This window comes from Empidonax traillii, unplaced genomic scaffold (genome assembly GCF_003031625.1).
Source record: "Empidonax traillii isolate 1590-97213 ecotype Southwest subspecies unplaced genomic scaffold, ASM303162v1 scaffold1099:size633499, whole genome shotgun sequence".
Classification (NCBI taxonomy): domain Eukaryota; kingdom Metazoa; phylum Chordata; class Aves; order Passeriformes; family Tyrannidae; genus Empidonax; species Empidonax traillii.
This window is the reverse complement of record NW_020956292.1, coordinates 123,566-143,734: the sequence shown is the minus strand read 5'-3', so window position 1 is coordinate 143,734 and position 20,169 is coordinate 123,566. Positions and strand designations below refer to the sequence as shown.

At 45.1% G+C, this 20,169-nt stretch overlaps 2 protein-coding genes across 4 annotated transcripts; one reads left to right on the top strand and one right to left on the bottom strand.

Annotated features, from left to right (window-relative positions):
- Positions 1 to 1,428: 1,428 nt before the first annotated feature.
- On the bottom strand, positions 1,429 to 17,579 carry STYK1 (serine/threonine/tyrosine kinase 1). Of its 3 annotated transcripts, none has more exons than XM_027904880.1 (11): positions 17,554 to 17,579; positions 12,566 to 12,833; positions 7,605 to 7,709; positions 6,598 to 6,744; positions 5,521 to 5,769; positions 5,032 to 5,213; positions 3,806 to 3,889; positions 3,356 to 3,564; positions 3,179 to 3,219; positions 2,508 to 2,604; positions 1,429 to 1,831 (listed from the first exon to the last, which is right to left on the bottom strand). In XM_027904880.1, the coding sequence occupies exons 3-11, from the start codon at positions 7,669 to 7,671 to the stop codon at positions 1,627 to 1,629; spliced, it is 1,281 nt and encodes a 426-aa protein (XP_027760681.1). In that variant the 5' UTR covers positions 7,672 to 7,709; positions 12,566 to 12,833; positions 17,554 to 17,579; the 3' UTR covers positions 1,429 to 1,626. The 3 variants fall into 3 exon arrangements, with proteins under 3 accessions (XP_027760681.1, XP_027760680.1, XP_027760682.1); XM_027904879.1 differs by having other exon boundaries at positions 12,566 to 12,886; positions 17,554 to 17,572; XM_027904881.1 differs by lacking the exons at positions 12,566 to 12,833; positions 17,554 to 17,579 and adding an exon at positions 10,365 to 10,456.
- Positions 17,580 to 18,726: 1,147 nt separating this feature from the next.
- On the top strand, positions 18,727 to 20,086 carry SYCE3 (synaptonemal complex central element protein 3). Its single transcript, XM_027904846.1, has 2 exons — positions 18,727 to 18,835; positions 19,781 to 20,086. The coding sequence occupies exons 1-2, from the start codon at positions 18,727 to 18,729 to the stop codon at positions 19,939 to 19,941; spliced, it is 270 nt and encodes an 89-aa protein (XP_027760647.1). The 3' UTR covers positions 19,942 to 20,086.
- The last annotated feature ends 83 nt before the right edge of the window (positions 20,087 to 20,169 follow it).

Below are 20,169 nucleotides of genomic sequence, written 5' to 3'. Positions count from 1 at the left end.
GGTTTAATATTTAAAGTGGTGGTTGAAGATTCAGGTTAAACATTCCCAATTTGAAGAGCAACCCTTCAGCTTTTTCACGCCTTAAATCCTACATTGCTCACACAGCAAATTTTGGTCTCATGGGATGCTGCAGGCCTGCAGCTGATTCTGGAATGATCAGGGATTCATCTACATGAAATATTGAAAACTAATAAATATTAACCAACTGCAAGCAGCCTTTGGTGGGCCTCTGTGCCCTTCAACTTAAACAAGAGGGATACTGAGTGAACACTGAATCCACTCCACACAGAATGGTAAAATGATTCCTTTAATGTGCATTTAGTCTTTTCTCACAAGAACCTGTGACGCTCAAGGCACCAAAATAACGAGAGAAGAAAACCTTAAGGTACTGTCAACTTAGAAACCACAAACAGCAGAGGGGAGAAGGGGAAATTTGTTCCACAGACTGATTCTGCTTCTTTTGGAATGAAGGCAAAATGTTCACAGCTTCAAGTGCCTCCAATTTTTTACCATTAAAATCAATGATCAAATATTTTCAGAAGGGTTTTGCTGGGTTTTGTTGTCGCTGTTGGTTTTGTTTGGGGTTTTGTTTGTTTGTTTTCACACAGTACCCACTCTCCCATGGGAGTATAAAGCACTGGAGAAATATCAAACATTTACTGAACACTTCCCCAGCACATCTACTACTTTGAATACCCAATTGACACGTTTCCTGCGACAGAAAGGAAGGGGAAAGACTTCCAGAAACCTCATGATGGGCTGGATTCCAGGTGCCCCTCCAGCCACTCCCTGACTCCCTCTTCTCAACTGCACAGGGGAGGGAAAATACAACAAGAAAAGGCTCACAGGTCAAGCTAAGGGAGAGATCATTCCCCACTTACCATCGTGGGCAAAGTAGACTCGACTCGACAGGAAAATTAATCCATTCCTAATCAAATTCGGGTAGGATAATGAGAAATAAACCCAAATCTTAAGACACCTTCCCTCACCTCTCTCCCCTTCCCAGGCTCAGCTTCACTCCCGGTTTCTCTGCCTCCTCCTGCCCGGCAGGGGGACCGGGAAGGGGGGTTGTGGTCAGTCCATCACACGGTGTCTCTGCTGCTCCTTCCTCCTCAGGGGGAGGACTCCTCACGCTCTTTCCCTGCTCCAGTGTGGAGTCCTCCAGGAACTTCTCCAGCCTGATTCCTTCCCTCAGGCAGGAAACTGCTCCAGCAAGAGTCCCGTTCCACAGGGTGCAGTCCTTCTCCAGGGTGGGTTCCTCCAGGGGCTGCAGGTGGATCTCTTCTCACAGAAGTCACCCCTGCAGTCCACCCCACAACCAAAACCTTGCCACGCAAACCTGATACACTCCTTTAAATCCAGTTTCTCATTACATTCTCTACAGCTCCCTAAACACAGTTATCTCCCAAATGACCACTGGCAGAGTGGTATCCACACGCCGATTTAATAGCAACGATAACAGCTTGTGGTGTCTGGCCTGGAGGAGAGATCTGAGATACATAAACACGTCTGAAAAACAAAGGGATCCTTCCAACACACAAACTCCCCCCTCATTCTGATCTTGCAAAATATTTAGGAAGGGAAAACTCGAGTGACTTCTCCTTCACCAGCACGTGGAAGGGCCCTTCAGAGGATGGTGTATTCCCTCACTACACTGTGCACCTCAACACCAGCAACATCAGCATAGACTTCAGGCACCACCGGCTCAGGGACCTGCAGGACTGTGTGGCCATTGCTGCTCTTCATGGCTGCTTTCAGGGAGCAGATGAGCTGTGCTGGGGAAGGCCTGTGAGCTGCATTCCACTGCCAGCAGGACTTCATGATGCTGTACCTGTAAGAGGGAGAAGCAGGGAGAACGCCGGGAATGAGAAGCAACCAACACCAAATTTTACTCCAGTCGGGTCATTTCATGTTTAAAACTCCCCCTTTTCCTCCTTCACATGGAGTTCTTTCAGTGACCCTTCTCCTCCTGCCAAATGCTCAGTTTGAATGGGTTCTTTATTCATCAGTATCAGTGATACACCAAATTCAGCTTCTCACACCTGAACAGAGCCACAGAGCCACTAAATATCCATATATAATAAAAGAAATTATGTCTTCACCCAAGGAAATGTGCCTTAGATCTTCCCTGTGGATGCTGGCTGGGCTTGTTTCAGGGAATATCCCACAGCTTAGAGGAGAAAGGTCCCTCCAGAGTAGTCCTGCACCTTGCAAGGAAGTGGTGGAGCAACAAAGGCAAAGGACAAGTATAATTTTCACAAGAAGGAAACAAAAACAAGTGTAATTTTCAAAAGAAGGAAACAAAAACAAGTGTAATTTTCAAAAGGAGGAAAGAAAGGTGTTGGCCATCAAGGGTTTCATGCAGCAGAACCCAGTGAGGAGACGTAGCAGACGTGAGAACAAATCTCCTCAGCTTAGTCCAGACTTAGAGATTTTGGGTAAGATCTGGTTTTCTGTGTCTCCCTCCCATTTCTCCTGCTCAGTTGCCCACAAAGCCCGTGGCTTACATGGCTTGCTGGCAGCTTGAGGGCTGCTTCATGATGTTCTGCCTCTGCAGGTGTGCCAGGATGTCAGAAGGTGGCACCTCAGGGTATGGGGGAGCACCTGGAAGGACAAAAGGAGCAACAGAAGAACAACTCTGTGGCGATGGTTGCAGACAACAGCTCCTGTGCAAGAGGAGCATTGTGTCATCCAGATATAATGTGACCTCAGAAGAAAGGCTGCGAGAAACTGCAGCTATTTAAGCTTAACAAGCTAAGACGAGAGACTGAGATATTTAAATAACATTTAGAGAAACTGCCTTTATTGAAAGTGAAGTGGTTTGGAGGAATGTGCTACCTCGGGTGGGGGTCTGTGGGGATTTTGACTCACATGATTTTGAACTTTTTCAGTTGTTATTCTGAAACAGCAACTTCGATATGGAAAATGAAAATCCAGAAAATGAAAATCCCTTCTCTACCAAGATCCACTGTGTTTTTTTCCCCGCCACAATTCACACTGACAGAAAACCTGAAAGGAACTGTCAAGACTTTGCAGGTTGGAAAAAAAAAAAAAACAGGGTGCTTATTGAAGTGGCCCAACTTTATATGCTGAAATTTGAGATTTTGGGTCTTGTTAATTTGCTGCTTCCTGACATACTTTTTTTATTATTATTATTATTATCACAAAAGCTCCTTACCTAATGTAATCATCTCATACAGTAGAATTCCAAAAGACCACCTGCAAGGGAAGAAAACAAAGCAACGTGGAGCATTACGCTGCTTCTGGACGTGCCTTTGGGGACACGAAAGGGACACATAAAGGAGCAAAAGGGATGGGTCTGACAGACCCCCCAGTCCAAAAAATTAAACCCTACACGTCTGCCTGGATGCTGGGGGGTTTCCTCAGGAGCCTCTCCGGGGCCTGCCACTTGACTGGCACCCCCCGTGTGACCGAGGTGGCACCGCAGGCGTGGGTTTCGTAGGCCAGGCCCAAACCACAGAGCTTGGCAGTGAGGTTGGGGTGCAGGAGGACGTTCCTGGCAGCAACATCACCGTGGAACAGCTTCTTCTCTTCAAGGTAAGCCTGGGAAGTTGGAAAAGAAAGAAGGCCGCGATCATTTTAAGAGGACATTCAGTGGATATAAATTTTCACTCAGTTCGAGCTCGTCTTCCACGCCGAGGAATAGAGGGACACGCTCACCAACATCATTGCAAGCACACATTCCCAGTGCTTAGGCCAAGGAGACTCAGGCCACCAGGAAGATCTGTGTTGCAATCAAGCCAGAAGGAAAAAAAAAAAATGAAGTAAATGTGAGCAGACTTACCAGGGCTGCTGCAACCTGCTGTCCAACTTCATAAACTTGCCTCTCGGTGAGGTCATAGGGGATCCCATCCATTGCCATTACATCCTGGAGACAAATTGGTTTGGTTCCAGCAAATGCCATAGCAGTAGGATAGCGGGGAATGTTTCCTTCTAATCCCATAAAATGAGCACTATCCCATCTCATGCTCCCCCGTGTCATTTCACAGTTGGTCATAAACTGACTGAAATGCAGAACCCCAGAATGTGCTGAGTTGGAAGAGAGCCCTCAGGATCACCAAGTCCAATCCTGGCCCTGCACAGGACACCCCACAATGCCTGAGAGCACTGTCCAAACATCTCCTGACCTTAGACAGCTCTGGTGCTGTGCCCACTGCCCTGGGGAGCCTGTTCAGTGCCCACACAGTGTTCTGTGTGAAAAAACTTTTCCTGAGATCCAGCCTAAACCTCCCCTGATATCTGGGTTGGTTTTCTCAGCTTGAGTTAACGTTTCCAATGGATTGCATATTTTCATACTATCAGACCTCATGCTTTCAGATTTTTATTCCTCATCAGCAATGAGCAGATGTGGAGCCATCGCTGCTTTTCCACCTGTGCATCATTTCTTTTTATTGGCCAGTCTTGGAAAATCCTTCTGCAATTCCTCTGGGTCAGCCCTCGCCTTTACTGGCAGGAGTCATTCAGCAACCACCATCACCTCACTGTCACCCCATTTTCTATGTTATTAATACATGCAACAATCAGCACCAGGTCCTAGACAGTTGACCTGCCTCCAGTGAAAGTACCAACCTTTCATTCTTATATTCTATTTCTTGTCTTTTAACCAGTTAGTTATTAGTTAATTACCTTCTCCCTGCTGTTGTAACTGCTCTGTTTCCTTAAAAGCATTTGGAGTGGGACATTATTTCAAACTTTCCAGACTCAGGCACCTGTGTCCATTCTCACTCTAATTCCAGTGCCTGCTCTACCCTTCAAGGAGCTCCAATGCTCTGCAAAGCTGGGCTTGGCTTTGCAGAACTGTGCCAGCTTCTCCAAACTATAGAACATCCATGGAGGAACTCACTAATTCTATCCTGGTTTAGACCTGCGTGGAACTCCTCTGGGGGATGGAAATAGTTTAGAGTGACAGAGATTGAAAGAATCATCTCTGACTGATGGGTTGTGACTTATGGATAAATATGCACCTAAGGAATTTAGGCAGCTGTTCTGTCACCACTTCTTTTGACTCACCTTCCGACACGTCCACAGAAACGTCAGCAGGTCACCAAGAGACACATCTTCCATGATCATGTAAAGGGGGAGTTTGTCCACACAGCATCCAACCAGTTCAACCAGGTTCTGGTGACGGCCAAGATTTTGGTGGAATTTAATCCTTCCCAGGAAATCCTTTACTTCCTGAGGACTGGACAGGCCTGAAAGAACAAAAACAAACAAACAAACAGAACAAATGAGAAACACAACGAAAAGCTAAACTCACACACACAAAAAACAAACAAACAACAACAACAAAAACAAACAGCAGCAGCAAAGAACAGGGTGAGCAGCTTAAAATCAAGATGGTCAGGAATCTTTAATCCTTCCAGGACATTCCCACAAAAACATCATTCTGACTAGCTGACACGACACTGAACACAGCTTGTTCTTGCCCAGCAGTGATGGCAAAGTTCTACCCCAGCATCCAAGGTCTGTCCCGTGGTGGATCCTGCCCACGTGCCTCACCTTGTGAGGCTTTCAGCACCACAGTCCTAGTCCTCCCAGAGCTCCCAGTTTCCAGCTGTGCCCTGTAGATGCTCCCATAGCCACCATGCTTTATCAGCTGGAAGGTGCCCGGCAGGAGCTTCTCTCGTGGTATCTGCAGTTCTTTCAGAGCCAGGGATGCAGATTTGAGCAGGCCCTCCACGGATGTCTCACTCAGCTGGATGTAGCCGTTCTCTGTCGAGCAGGATTCCTGCTGATTCTTTCTCTTCACTGCCAAAAGCAAACACAGATGATGCACAAAGACAGGCAGATGAGCTCTTGCAAAGGGTGGCAATGCTCACCCTTCTATCCTCTTTAATTTTTGCTCCCCAGTGTTTTGGAAATCGGGACAAAGTAAGGAGCTGTTATTGTACCTTACATATCCTGGCCCCTGAAAAGGAGGAAGAATTTATCTCCCACTCTATTTGATGAAAAGGCAGAATTGGTCTGGAAATTTCTTCTATATTTAACTACATAGACTTTCTGGATCACATTTCTAGGCACATTTGTACTTCATTCCTCTGTGCTCAAGCAATGACCATTTTCTTTTATTACCAGCTCTTGGCTGCTCTGAAAGGGACACACACGGGGTGTTCCCACAAAGCTCTTATCTTTATTCTCAATTATTTCTCTTAATATGGGCTTAAGAGGCTTCTACATACCCAAAATCAGCTCAGAACTGTATTTTCATTTCCACACAGCAGCACTTTGCACCAACAAAGCTTTCCTCACCCCCTCACTGGTTCATGTTGCCTCCACAGGAAGCGGGAGAAAGCAGCTTGAAATCGCATTTCTTAAATGACATCCACGGAAAACGGACTAACTGGGTGTGATCTACATCAGAATTACTGCCATTCGTAATGAATGCAAGTTAATTATGTAGAACCCTCCTTGCAGTAGCCTCTAGAAGGCTTGTGGCATAAATGCCCCTCGTAGCTCTCACGGGTATGTCCAACAGCCTGTATGACATGTTGCTTTAAATTTTCTATAGATCCATCTATACTCCTACTATCTACACTCTGGTTCAGCCAACCTCTGGTTGAAACCCCTGTTTTTTACCTTGGGTTCCAGGTGGTGGTGGGGGCTGCTCCTGCTTTGCTCTCAAGCCTCGACAGTGGAGCCAAAGGATCACGGTGAGCACGATGACAAAAAGCCCCACGAGGAGAGCGGGGACGACGATCACTTCAGGTTGGTATTCACGCACCACTGCCAGCAGGGAAAGGGAATGGAAGGCCAAGGAGTAAGTGGTAACAATCCATCTCAGTAACTTTCAACCCCAGGAGCTGCTCCTTCCATCCTCTGCTCCTTGGGATAGCAGCTGGACACTGTTAGTGCTGCCACCCTATTTGTTTAAAACTGCACAGAATCCCTTATTTAGGTGCCTTAATGGACTTGCAGCCATCTGTAAGCACCATCCAGCACTTGAAACAGAACCAGCACTGGCAGAGGGAGTGGGAAGGGCTGGACATTGCTGTGCCATCACAAATACACGTGCAACTACAGCTCCAGCTCCTTCCATTAAAATTATACAGAGCACTTTAAAGAAAACAGGGTGTGGGCACCTGCTTTGGGGTCTGACTGGAAGACATTGCAGTTAACAAGGCTCATGAAGGGAACTATCTTTCTTATGTCCCCAGATTTTGAGGTGATGCTATTTTTGCACAGGCCAAGATCATATTTCACTTCCCAAAGATGCCAGAAAGTCATGAAATCAGAATCTCCCCAAACTGGCCCTTTGGGAAGCTACAGGGAACCTTTAATGACTATGGCATGTCTCACTCAAAGTAGGAATTCTCTAAAGTGGCTAAAATTATGTGAGCTGAATCCTGCCACAAAGGCTGCATCCCCCTAAAAGCTTCTCCCCTGAGACACAGTGACAGCTCAATCCCAACTTTCTGCCTGGGCTGGGATGCAGGTGGAGGAGGGGGAAAGGGCTTGGTCCACTTTTTAGCGAAGCTGGACTTCCCGCTCAGCACGTGAAAGCTTTACTATTACAAAGCTTAATAAGCTTTATTTATCAAACTATTAATAAGCTTTATTATTTTGAAGGAACGTGGGAATCTTACCACACAGCTTGTCATTGCTGCTGCATTCCAGGAGCACTCGTGTGAACCCCTTCACATTTCCTGCCATGTTCAGCTACAAGCAAATAGGCCTCCAACCTCTGCCCCCTGCACAGAGACAAGGAAAAATAACAGCATTTATTAGGAGAAAGGATGATTATCAATCAAAACGGGAACTGGATATGCAGCTTTCTACCCCTACACTCATTATAATAATCTTTACTGAGCACTGAAGCGGTGACAGGAACAGTCTCTGTGGTGCTGCACTGACCATCAGAGGACCTGGACTACTATTTCTAAATTGCAAAAATCAGTGCAGTGAGTAGTTTGATGACTGACAGAAAGGCAAGGCATGCACATGTAGTCACTGCTTCTTATAAACACCGCCAAAAGTTTAAGACTTACACCAGCTTCACACACAGTATCCTCTAGAACATTCCACAGGCATTGTGACTTATCCTGCAAGTAATTATTTTGGGCTATGAGTCTGAGGCAATTAACCTCAACGGCAAATGTTAATAATAATGTGTGGCATTGGTTTGATGGAATTCGGTGATGGAACATTAGACAGAGCTTGTTCTCATGCTTACAATTAACCAGTGAAATTATGCTGTATCAGTTGCACAACAGAGGCACTGGATAGAGGAAAATGGAATATATCTGTGCTTTCAGGTAGCACAAAAAGTCTGTTTCCTTTTTTTTTTTTTATTTAATTGGATTGGGTTGATGTGCCAGCACATTCACCTGGTCTCAACCTATAACATACACAAACTTACACAAAAATTCTTTCACATGCACAGAGATAAGAAAGACCCATCTGAACAGGCACAGAGAAACAGACTTTAGGACCATTAGCCAGCAATCACATTGTATAATCTGAGTCATAAACAGTCCAAGCTCCAAGTTTGATTAGAGAAGCCCATTTCCACAGCTCCATGTGTCCCATCCTCTTGCAGAGCTCAGGAAGCAGGAATAGAATTTGTACTCAACAAGATAATTCTGAGGTGCCTTTCAGCGCTGCTTTTCAGGCTGAGAGTAAATGAATTCTCACACCCGGGTTTTTTTTTCTGCAGCTTACTTGTCTAACAGTAAGATTACTGCAGTTCTTACATCCCTATCCTCACAACAAAATTATTAACTCAGAAATCCACTGTAGCTCAGAAAATCCACAAAACTGTCTTTATACATTTAATACTTTTTGCAGTAGGGGACACATGAAAGTTATGTGGAACTAATACATAGCAGGAAACACATTGACAGTGCTCAGTTAATTATTTTATTATATGAAGACAGTTTGCCAGTACCAAATCAGCATAAAGGGGACAAAAACACCTCAAAAAGGTTCAAATTCGGACTCTGCATTAGAGAACTGGTGCAATTGCAAGTAAATACCAGCTGGTTCCACTGGGGTTTTTTAATATTCTTTTACACACACTGAATTCCACTCACTGGAGTTCACAGAATCACAGAATCATTAAGGCTGGAAAAGACCTTTCAGATCAGCAAGTCCAACAGTCAACCCAGCACCACCACAATGTCCTCAAGTGCCACAGCCACCCGTGGTTTTTAACATTTCCAGTTATGGGGGCTGCTTAAACCAGCTCAGGAAGCCCAAATAGTGAAGGTGAATGCTGCTGAGCTGAATTAAGTGCTCACCGAGGCCAAAAGAAGGGATTATCTCTTCCCTCTGCTTTCTTCTCACTCCTCGTTTTGCTCCCAGCTGTGCAACTGATAACATGGTAAACTGATCCAAACCACCAAGCCCAGCAGGAAAAATTCCCTGTTTCTTTTGCCATGGTGGTTTCCTGACCTTTTAGTGGTGGTGAATGGCTAATTCATCTAAAGCTGCACTGTGAAACCACTTCCACAGAGACCCACAGGCACTGTGTGCCAGCACAAGCCTCACTATGATTTTTGGAATCCCCTGTCATTCATCCCCACATGTAAACTATCTCCTTAGCACTGGCAGAAGCCTTCACTGGATCAGAAAGATGATCTGCCCTAAAATAATCTATTTTCTCTCATGTTTTACAGCCTTAAAATCCTCATCAGGCTCAATTTATGCTATTTAAAGTGCCAGGGCTGAGAGTTAAGAAGCCCGAGCCACAAACATCGTGGTGAAGGCTGAGAAGAAAAAAGAAATATCGTCTTCCATGTCCATGGAATATATGGGAACAAGAGAGCTGGAATGCTGCACATGCAGAAACTGCCTCCTGCTGGCTCCTGCCACGCTCAGGAAGATGAGCTGAGCATGATCACAGTAAAGAAGACAGTTTTGCCACTGAACATACCTGTCCTGTGAACTAAGAGCAGTTCCCCCCACCAGTTCAAATGTGTAAATCCCAGTGCAATGGTCAGCTACTCTGTCCAGAGAAACAGCTGGTTAATTTAATGGGACAAAAATAAAGGCCAATACTCACTTGGATCTTCGTTTAAAACGTGCTGTGAGCTGAGATGGAAGTGATGCAGTTATTTCTCCAGATTTCCTATCCTACATGAACTGCATAACACACTATTATAAAAGTGTTCTCACACTTGTTTTCCATGCACTAATCGTGAGGACCGACTGGAATATAACTAAGGAACAGCTGAGCAGTTCCCCACTTCACTCCAGCACATTGCCTGACTGATAAAAGACAAAAATAAACCCTTTAACCACGATGCTTTCTACTTAATTTCTTGCAGTGGCAGAACCTTACTCCCCAGCTTTTCCAGTCACCATTTATTATCTCATTTTATTGTTGTCCTCCTCTTTCACATGACCTTTGAACATGGGCCCCAGTCAAGGCTCAGGCAAACTGCTCTGCACAAGTTGCAGTGTCCTCCTGGCTGGAAGGGAATTCCAGGAACCAGCACGTGTGGGCACTGAATGGGAGAGAAGAGGGAGAAGAAAAGCACCATGGAAAAGCAAACAGAGAGAAACAGGGGTTTTCTTCCCTCACCATGTTCCCCCTTTCACTAAAAGCAGCATCCAAGACAAATAAAAAACAAGTCTGACGGGTTTTTGCTCGATGCAAAAAGCTGTGCATTTGTTAGAGCACATGTTCTGTGGTCTCTTCTGCCTTCACAAGAGCTGAGGGACTGTTTCCAACAGCCTGGCAGATCATGAGAGCTTTGCAAGGTTTTCCTGGCCAGTGGAGCCATCTCATCTCTCACTGCAAGGCACCTGGGGGTTACCAAGCAGCACCTTCAACTGTGTTTGAAAAAAAATGGGAATGGGGGGGGAAAATGGCAAGTTCTGACCACTCAACCCAGATTATAAAACACCAGGGTCACCTCTGTCCCTATGACCAAGGATTACAAAAATGTGGCTTGCTGTACTGGTTGTACCACTCAGCTTTAAAGGTTTAGTTGTCTAACTCACTTCTGAAACAGCTGGGAGCTGTAACACCCTGTAAGAAAACAAAGTGTTTCCAAAATCACCTCCAGTGACACAAGGTTTTCTCTTGGTCCAAAATTAGAAGCAGAACTCCAACATCAATCCCAGGCCAGCTGCTGCTGAAGCCTATCAAGGGAGTGAAAGAAAATTAGGCTGACCACTTCTAAAGAGCTAGACCACGGAGAAAACAGCAAATAACAAGGTCCATGCTGCCACTGGAGCAGGTGGATTACTTAGGGCCAACTTGGCTCCTTTTCAGTACAGCACAAAAGCTCAGATCATCTCACAAAACTTAATTTATTTGTACCTCGTAAGGAATTCTAAGTACAGGAACGGTACAGAACCTAAATGGTGATTAGGACAAAAATGTGTTTTTCCTAATGCAGACATGGCCTGCTGTGATTTCTGAAAAATTAACATGCATCTTCATCACACTGTCCCAGAATTAAGACCACAGAAAGCAATTGCTCAAAGGTAATCTGCCAAATAAAATAATAATAAAATTAAGGGGGAAAAAGAAATAAAAAAAGGTGAGGAATACATTAACCTGAAGCTCTTAGAGTTTAGGATAGGAAAAGTCTAGAGGCCAAACTCCCAAAAGCACAGTTTTACCCATCACTTCCTTTTGTGAAGTCAAAATCATACATCACTTTTGAAAATGTCTCCTTACAGACTGAACCCTGATTTTGCTGGGAGCTGCTGATACTAAGCCTGTACCAAACCCTAACACAGACCCAATACTGATATTCTGAATAACTGTGACAAAATATAATAATAAAGGAGTTCTTTCCAAAGGACCATGTAGCTCTTGTTGTAAAAAAAAAAACCTGCTGTGTGATAAAAATATTGCATAACATCACATTGCTGCTTAATGGCTTAAGAAATTGGAAGATTAATCTGCTTTCATAAATTCACAGCCGCCTGAAGCTGTGTACACAGCTTCAGCTTTACAGTTTCCCAAGTTTTGGATGTTTCTGGGTGGATTTAACATGGATTTTGTTTATAATCTAATCAGTAGCTTGTGCAAACAGGTAAACACATGAAAATGTGTAGATATCTGCCCCACTTTGGATTAGAGTTCACTGCCTCGCAATCAAGCAACAGTGATGGAAGTAAAATGCTAATTAGTTCTGAATTCAGCCCTAGGCATGTATTAATTAACCAAACAGTGAACATATTTATCCACACATGCATAGCATCACCCAGCACTGTTTCAGTGAACTGAGACTAATTTTATACGAAACTTAATTACTTTGTTAATTTCTTCCTGTTCAAAAAGTGCCTATAAGCTATTTTGTTCAAATCCACCTGCTTGTAGGGGACATACCTCTCTTATTTTTTTCCTCAAACCCCAATACCATCACGATCAGAGAAATTCATAAGTAACTTCAACACAAGGAGTAACCACATATATATACAGATATACACAAATATAGAGAGTATACGCATATATACACAGACATCTAGACTTCATGGCACAGCTATATTCTAATTCAGGTCACATTCACGCTACTGAAAGCCTTTTCAAAAAAAAAAAATAAATATTCATTAACTGCTCCTCCAGAAGCAGTTTTCTCTCACTCACCTGGATTGCACCACTTCTCTTGCCCTGCAGTCGTCTTTTCCTGCTCCTGGTTCCCAGTTCGTTTGAGGCCACTCCTAACGAAGCTGATGATTACCTTGGTGTGGTTGTAATTCTTATGACTAAGTTCCTCCTTCACTGATTTTTCTGCCCCGGACCCGCCCAGCTTCAGGTTTTTTTTCTTCCCAAGGTCTTCTCAGCTGTCTCCCCGGGGATGTCCAAAGCACAGCTGACAGGCAGGGTCACACTTGCCAAACGGGTCTGGCTGCTCCTGCTCCGGCTGCAGGGACAGGCAGAGCCCTCAGGCACCGGCTCGGAGCGTAACTGGAAAGGCAGACAAACACAGGTCAAGAGGGAGAGGTTTATGACATTATTATTTAAGGTAATAAACAGAAATCAGGATCACATTTAGAAAAAAAAAAAGAGGGTCTTGGAACAGAAAATCTGTACAAAAAGCCCTTAAGGCTCCACGAGCTGAAAAAGCGCCAGGGGCACAATCTGCAAGTGAAGAAAGAGATAAAAGGTTAATAATATTAAAACATACTACGAGAGACAGCAGGAATGCTGGCTTTTCTCACGTTCTGCCTCGCCCCTTGGTATCCCTCCCGCTCAGGCTGGCCAGGGATTCCGCCAGCATTTCCCAGCCCTGCCATCAGCTCTGCCCTGCCCTTTCCTCCCACTATCCTGAGCTCCCAGACCAGACCAGACCAGACAATATCCCTGAACGTGCTCTGTGACCTTTTCCTGCCACAATGCCCTCGGCATTATTCTTCCAGCTGGCACTCACTACCCATGTGTGCAAAATGGTGAAAGCCAGAAGTGATTGGTTTCTTCATTGCTTGATCTGTCTACAGAAGTGGGCAAAACAGTGTCAGTGAAATTGTCCTGTGGTGTGGACTTTCAACCCCTGAGAAACCAGGAGGGACACCTTCTAGACTGAAAATCTTGAGTTCAAGACATCTCTACAGCTGCACAGTGTAGGCCCAGACTCTGATTTCAGCCTTCCTCTCCTTCTGATCACAACTTTCATTGACGCTCTGCAGTGTTCTCTCAATGAGGGAGCAGGGGATCTGTCTTATTCTCCATTTAAGAGTGGCTAAAAAGCACAGTTCCTCATTTAAATGAGTTCTTTACTGAAATACCTTCCACAGGTATCTTCCCCAGGGGCACCTGGAAAAACTTACCCAGATCCCTGTTTAAAAGCACAATAAATGAAAGTGTCCCCCCTTCTTTCAGCTTCTACCCCTCCCCACTGTGGAAGAGAGTATGGGAAGGCAAAGGGTTAATATTCAGATAAGCACATGCAAAGCAGCAATCGCTGCTGCTTATAATTCCCCCCCTCGATCTCTGTTGTGCTCCCAGTCTGACTGGTTGGATAAGATATTTTAATGAGTTTAAGATTATACAGTTCAGAGTTCAGGCCTCAGAATTATATAATCTTCCTCACTCATCCACAAGCCTCTCCCCCTGTGCAGTTAAGTGACAGAAGTCATTTATTGTGCTGTGAAGAAAAACAAATTTTTCCTGTATTGCATCCCCGAAGAACACACTGCCTGTTTAACTGCCTGGGTCCTTCTCTCTGCTTTGGCCTTAGACAATTTGGATTAAATACCCTGAAAGGCAGTAGACTGGCAGCTCTATTAAATACCCATCCTCTTTATCTCCAAGACAGCTACAGCACACCTAGAAACCACCCAAACCGCACGCGGATGGGGTTCTGAGGCCAAGCAGCAATTCAGCCACAAACTATTCAGTGTTTATCCTGTGTGAGGAACAGTTAATTAAAATTAGCAAAGAGGTGCTAATGCTGCAATTCAGCTCCCAGAACTAAGCATGCTCCAAGTAACTGCTGCTGGACCAGAAAAAAAAAACAAACTTCGGGTGAAATGTCACTGTGGTGTTCACTTTATTTTCAGTAATTTAGAGACTGTGAAGTCTCTGACTTATTCTCACACTCTAATGTAAGACTTAAAACAGTGGCTTAAAGCTGATAGACTGGGACTGATCTTTTGGTCAACCTAAGCCCACAGAGGGGTAGAATTCCAGGAGATAAGGAGCTTTCTCTTTCTTTCTTTCCTTTTCTTTCTTTCCTTTTCTTTCTTTCCTTTTCTTTCTTTCCTTTTCTTTCTTTCCTTCTCTTTCTTTCCTTTTCTTTCTTTCCTTCTTTCTTTCCTTCTTTCTTTCTTTCTTTCTTTCTCTCTTTCCTCCTCTCTCTCTTCCTCTTTAATTAATCTCTTTCTTTCTCCCTTCCTTTTTCTCTTACCCCTTTATCCAAACCCCACTGCCATGTGCTTACATCGTATGTCAGGGACTCACATACCAATTTCCAAGCCAGGCGTATAATTTACTAATAAAATTCAGTGAGTGTTTTGTGGACCCTCCGACTTTTCTGTCGTTCCATTTTGACCACAGGCATTTACAAACCTTGGGTGCTCCCTTGCCCTTAAGGGCGGGACATCACAAGAGGTTGAAAGGCTCAATGGTTTTCTGTTTCTGCAAGCCACTTATTAATCCCTGACTGGGGTAATAATCAGAACAAATTATCTAAAAGTTAAAAAAAACCCCACTCCTCCCATCATCATCATCCCAAGTCTTTGTTCTGCCTCACGAGCTTTGCCTCTTAGGACAGCAGATCTTCTTAACTGAGAAAAATTAATTAGCCTATTTAATGTTTAGAGGATTTTTTTTTTCCTTGAAAATGGCAATTGTAGTGATTTTCACCTCGTCCCTGCAGCTCTTATTTGAAATTTCCAAAGGAGCAAAGCCTAGGAGGGGGTAGGAATTATATGAAAAGAAATAAAGAAAAATACCAGCTTCTCCATATAAAACTGAAATGACTGAACGATTATGCATCAATTTTCACCAGACAGGTGAAGGCTTGGTATTTTTCCAGCACTTCCTCTCTACTCAGGGGTTTGGCACTTCTTTCTTTTTGTTAAAAACATAAATTTTCCTTTTAAGTTGCTGCTCTTCACCACCCACATTTTCACACCGTTCACGTTTTTGAGTGAGAACCCAACAGCTCCTCCCGGCAAAACCTGACCTCTAATGACCTATAAAAGACTGTGACAACATAACAAGGATTTTACTCAACTGGTTTTGAATGCCAGCAAAACTTTAGCAACAAAATGCTCATAAATTATACAGCATTCGTGTAACTTGGGGGCATAAATATTTCATTTTGTCTATTTTGAAGGTGGGTTGTCACCTTCAAACCAGCTACTCAGCTGGCAGCGAAATGAGTGGTGATGGCAAGAGATGAACAAGTCTGCTGCGTGATGAGAATACTAATATACCAAATAATTTAAAAACAGGGCTGAGTTTGCTTTGGTGGATGAAAAAGGAGAACAAGAGACAGCCCAAACCGTTTAAGGTTTGGATACTTATCTGGAATGGGATGTGATTTGGGAAGGTAATTCCTAGTATCAGCAAACCCTTGTCAAACTTTGAGTCTTGTTGCTCATCCTCCAGAAAACTCCTAACTTGGTTTTGCCTGGTCCTGCAAACACCCTCTCCAATACTTTACTTTTTTTAAATAAAGGTAAAGATAACAGCATGGTAGAACAGTTTGGGAGGGGGCCTTCAAAGACCATCCAGCTCCAACCCCCCTGCCGTGGGCAGGGACACCTTCCACACTATCCCAGGTTGCTCCAAGCCCCATCCTACCTGGCCTGGGACACTTCCAGGGATGGGGCAGCCACAGCTTCTCTGGGAAACCTGTGCCAGGGCCTCCCCACCCTCACTGTAAAGTATTTATTCCTTATATCCAGTCGAAACCAACTCTCTTCTACTGCAAAGCTGTCTCTCCTTGTCCCGTCACTGCAGGCCCTGAAGTCTCTCTCCATCACGCTGGCAGGGACATAATGTCACCAAAAATCCTTGGGGAGAAATGAAACCCTCCAACACTACCTTTTAAGTGTTACTGAGCCAGGCATTACTTTATTCTGGATAGAATAATTCCAGCCACGTATGTCCCTTTCAAGACTTTTCACATGTTTATACACTTCAGCAAACAAAGAAATTGACGTTTATTGTTTCTAAGTTACACAGCTCTCTTCGTTTAATTAGTATTCTACCCTTTATTGGCTAATTTGGTCTGCATTCACTGGTCCTCTTATCATTCTTCCCCAGACAAGTCTCCAACTCGCGGGCTGTAAATGTCTTTGTTAATCCTTTCTGCATCTTCTGGTTACTCGAACATGGACCAAAAATTTAAGATTCCAACCCTCAACTCCCTCAAGCTTTATTTTATTGAAGCTCATCAGAGCCAGTCCGGAGAAACTCAAAAGCTTCGGCTGTTTTAAAGATCCCACCAACAGGAGCCTGCGGAAAAGAGACCCAGCCACCCGCTACCATTAGCTACAAATTCAAGAAAAGGTTTATTAGGAAAGTCATGTCATTTCCAACGGGGCGCTCGCAGCTCCTCGAGGCAACCTGTTCCAGCGCCTCACCGCCCCCACCGTGAAGTATTTATTATTATCTAATCTAAACAGACCCTAAAACTGCTGCTCCCTGTCCTGCCACCACAGCCCCCGCTCGGAAGCCTCTCTCCTTCGCGCGGGCGGGGAGGTGAAGACTCCCTGAGGAAAGAAGCAAGAGAACAAGCTTGCAAACTTGGAAAGGACAAGACGCAACCTCTCGGTTACTTTCAGGGGAAAAAAAACCCTGGGAACCACAGCCAAGTTTCGCCGCCCGGCCGAGCCGCGGGGCTGGGGGCGATGAGGGAAGGGGCGGGGGGGAGGCTGAGGGGCCATGACGCGCCTCAGAACCGGCTGCACCGCAAAGGGGGGCTGGCGGGGCACCGAGCCGGGACACGGAGCTGGGGAGGGGACGCACAGCCCGGACACGGTGCCAGGGAGGACACACAGCCCCGGGCACGATGCCGGGGGAAGGGGACACAGCCCGGGCACGGAGCCGGGGAGCATCACACCGCCCTCCCCTTCCCCTTCCCCTTCCCCTTCCTCCCCGCAGGCCGCCCACCCCGTGCTCACCCAGCGCCCGTGAAACACAGAACCAAGCGCGCGAGCGGCGGCAGCGCGGGACACGGGGGGGTTGTTGGTGTGTCCCGTCACCGCCCGCCCCGTGCCCGCCCCGAGCGAGGCGGAGCGGCCGCGGCCCCGCCCAGGCCCGTGAGGGGCGGGCGGTGACCGCGCTGGGGTCGGGCCCGACCCCGGCCCCGGCCCCGCCGGGCGGGTCAAAGCGCGGCCGAAGTGTTCGGTAAAACCGGGGAGCTGCGGTTCGTAAGGTCTCTGGCCTCAAGGGCTTCGCTTGCCGGCTCGCAGTTGCGCCGTGGGAAGTGGTTGCGTGGAGAGGCCCCCCCCCCGCCGCCTGTGAGGTTGGGAACGCTGTGGGGCCGCTCCAAACAGATCCTTGGCGTCCCTTCCACGTTTAGTGGCAATAAAGAAAAAAAAAGCAGAAAACAGCCCCCCAACACACACACACTGAGTTTCTGACAAAAGCTATACCTGCTATGTGATGTATATATAGTTAACTGCAGTGAACCTTTTCCGTCTCCTCCGTCATAGTTCCATCCCATCCGCCGGAGGTTTCCAGAAAATTAAAGGCAATGCTTTTGTGTCGCGTTGTCGGCTCTAAAACTGCGTCTGTGTTTTTGCCCCGAGCGTTTTCGAATCCTGAAATTCCACTCCCTACAACTTAAAGGTCAGGAAATCGTAAGCACTTACACGGTGACAGAACTTAAGTGTATTTACTTACCTGGCTGGAGCCTGAATGTGTGAAATATTAGTTATAAATGGGGATTTTACAACTCACTGAAAATTAGGAATTGCCCCTGTTGAGGGTATCTGGGAGAGAAGCTTGAAGACAACTGTAACGGGGTGACAGAGGAAGCTTTCTAATGAAGAATTTGACACAGTGGTCCATGTCATTACTGACACCAAAAATCTTTATTTGGCACAAACAGCAGCAGATGGGAGTATAACTCTTTCTACTTAAATTCATTTCAAAATGGATGGAAAATAATATGCAGCACACAGGTGATGGCTGGTAACTTCAAGGTCAGATTCTTGCTGAATTCACATGTAAATTCAAAATGTATATGCCGGGGTTTTTTTATTATTTAGTGCAAGATTACTTTCTCTCAGCTGTAAAAACAAACTCACTCGAGAGTAAAACAAAGCACAAAATTCCTGGTTTCCTTTTAGATGGCTGAATCAAAACCTCAGGAAGAAAACTGTGAAAACTCAATAAAGAAGATGGAGAAGTGGAACAGGGACTTGGAAAAACTTCTGGAGGAAATGGAAAAAATAACAGGTACAGGTCTTTATTTGTCTACTAGAGTGAAGACACTGAAGGCTTATTATTTATATTTATTCTGTAATCTTCCTTGTGGTAGAAATGCAAGTGGAAACAATCTCCATCAACTAATGCCCTCATGTTCTCAATTGTGAAAAAGCACGTAAATAAAAGTTTCAGGTGGCCCAGAATTAAGAATCAATAGGTGATGGGTGCTTAGTTAGAACCAGAAATACCACTAAGGTATCTAATGTACAAGTACTAAAACTTTAGTATATAAAATGAGTCTTAATTCTGAAAAACGGTGGGATAGATACACTGCACCTCTCAGGTTTGAATTCCTCCGCTACCATAAAGACTCCTCTGCAAATTTAATCTTAGTCCTGTAGGAACAGAGAGGACTGCACATTGCTCCCCATGCTCTGCCACGACTCTGTCAGAAACTGCGTGCTACTTACAAGAACTGTTCGTTGAACTTTCTGTAAGTACACAATTCACGAGTGCCACTGAGCAAACCACAGTCACTTCTTGGTAAAACAAAAGGGAAAGAGCATGGCTTAAGTGCCAAAACTATTTGCTCACCTTTATCAGATATACTCATTATTTCAAAATCAATTTCACTGTTCAAGTTACTCATTACTTCAAGATCAAGACTTGAACAATGAAGTTGTTATTGAAACCTTTTCTCTCTCTGTTGCAGTCTCCCTGATGTTAGTCTTCCTCACCTAACAGGATCCTCTTGGCTGTAACTGGTCTGGAGAGAGGATTCCTTACAATATTCATCTTTTAAACCACTCTGTTGAACCTTTCTATTTGATTGCCTGTCTGGTTGTAATTTTTAGGTGAAGCGTGTGTTAGCGAAATTATTTCACCCTTTACATCACTGTGCTTCCATTATGAAGCATTTTGGGACGTCTACCAAGAATTGCTGGCTCAGTGATGTCCTGTCTGTTGGGTTTGCAGTTCGCGCGGCCTGGATGACCTACAACATCGTCACCATCCACACCAACCCAGACCTGGCCAACTCCATGAGGCGCCTGCAAGACGCCTTCCTGAGGTGCAAAGAACAGTTGGGGAAGAGGTGGCAAGAGACGCTGAAGGAATCCAAAGGTGAAGAGGAATAACCTGAACTCACTGCTGCTGGCAGAACCTCGGGAAATCGCCCTGTTGATTTGCCAGCAGCGGAGGTTTCACAGCCTTGGTGGAAAAGGGATCAGCTTTCACCACGCTAAGAACTTATTTGTAAACATCCAGGGAAGTGTTTAATGAGATTACACAGATATATTTATATTATTGGAAGCAAAAGGTATAACAGTGTGGTTATTTCTGCGAGGCCCATCAGTGCAGTGTTT

What these genes read in the sequence shown, in the direction of transcription:
- SYCE3 (XM_027904846.1), top strand. Translation starts at nt 18,727, where the DNA reads ATGGCTGAATCAAAACCTCAGGAAGAAAACTGTGAAAACTCAATAAAG. An exon ending in GGAAATGGAAAAAATAACAG is followed by an intron (nt 18,836 to 19,780) that starts GTACAGGTCTTT and finishes TTGGGTTTGCAG; the next exon opens with TTCGCGCGGCCTGGATGACC.
- STYK1 (XM_027904880.1), bottom strand. Translation starts at nt 7,671, where the DNA reads ATGGCAGGAAATGTGAAGGGGTTCACACGAGTGCTCCTGGAATGCAGC. An exon ending in ACCACCACCTGGAACCCAAG is followed by an intron (nt 5,770 to 6,597) that starts GTAAAAAACAGG and finishes TGCTTTTGGCAG; the next exon opens with TGAAGAGAAAGAATCAGCAG. An exon ending in CCCAGCATCCAGGCAGACGT is followed by an intron (nt 3,220 to 3,355) that starts GTAGGGTTTAAT and finishes CTTCCCTTGCAG; the next exon opens with GTGGTCTTTTGGAATTCTAC.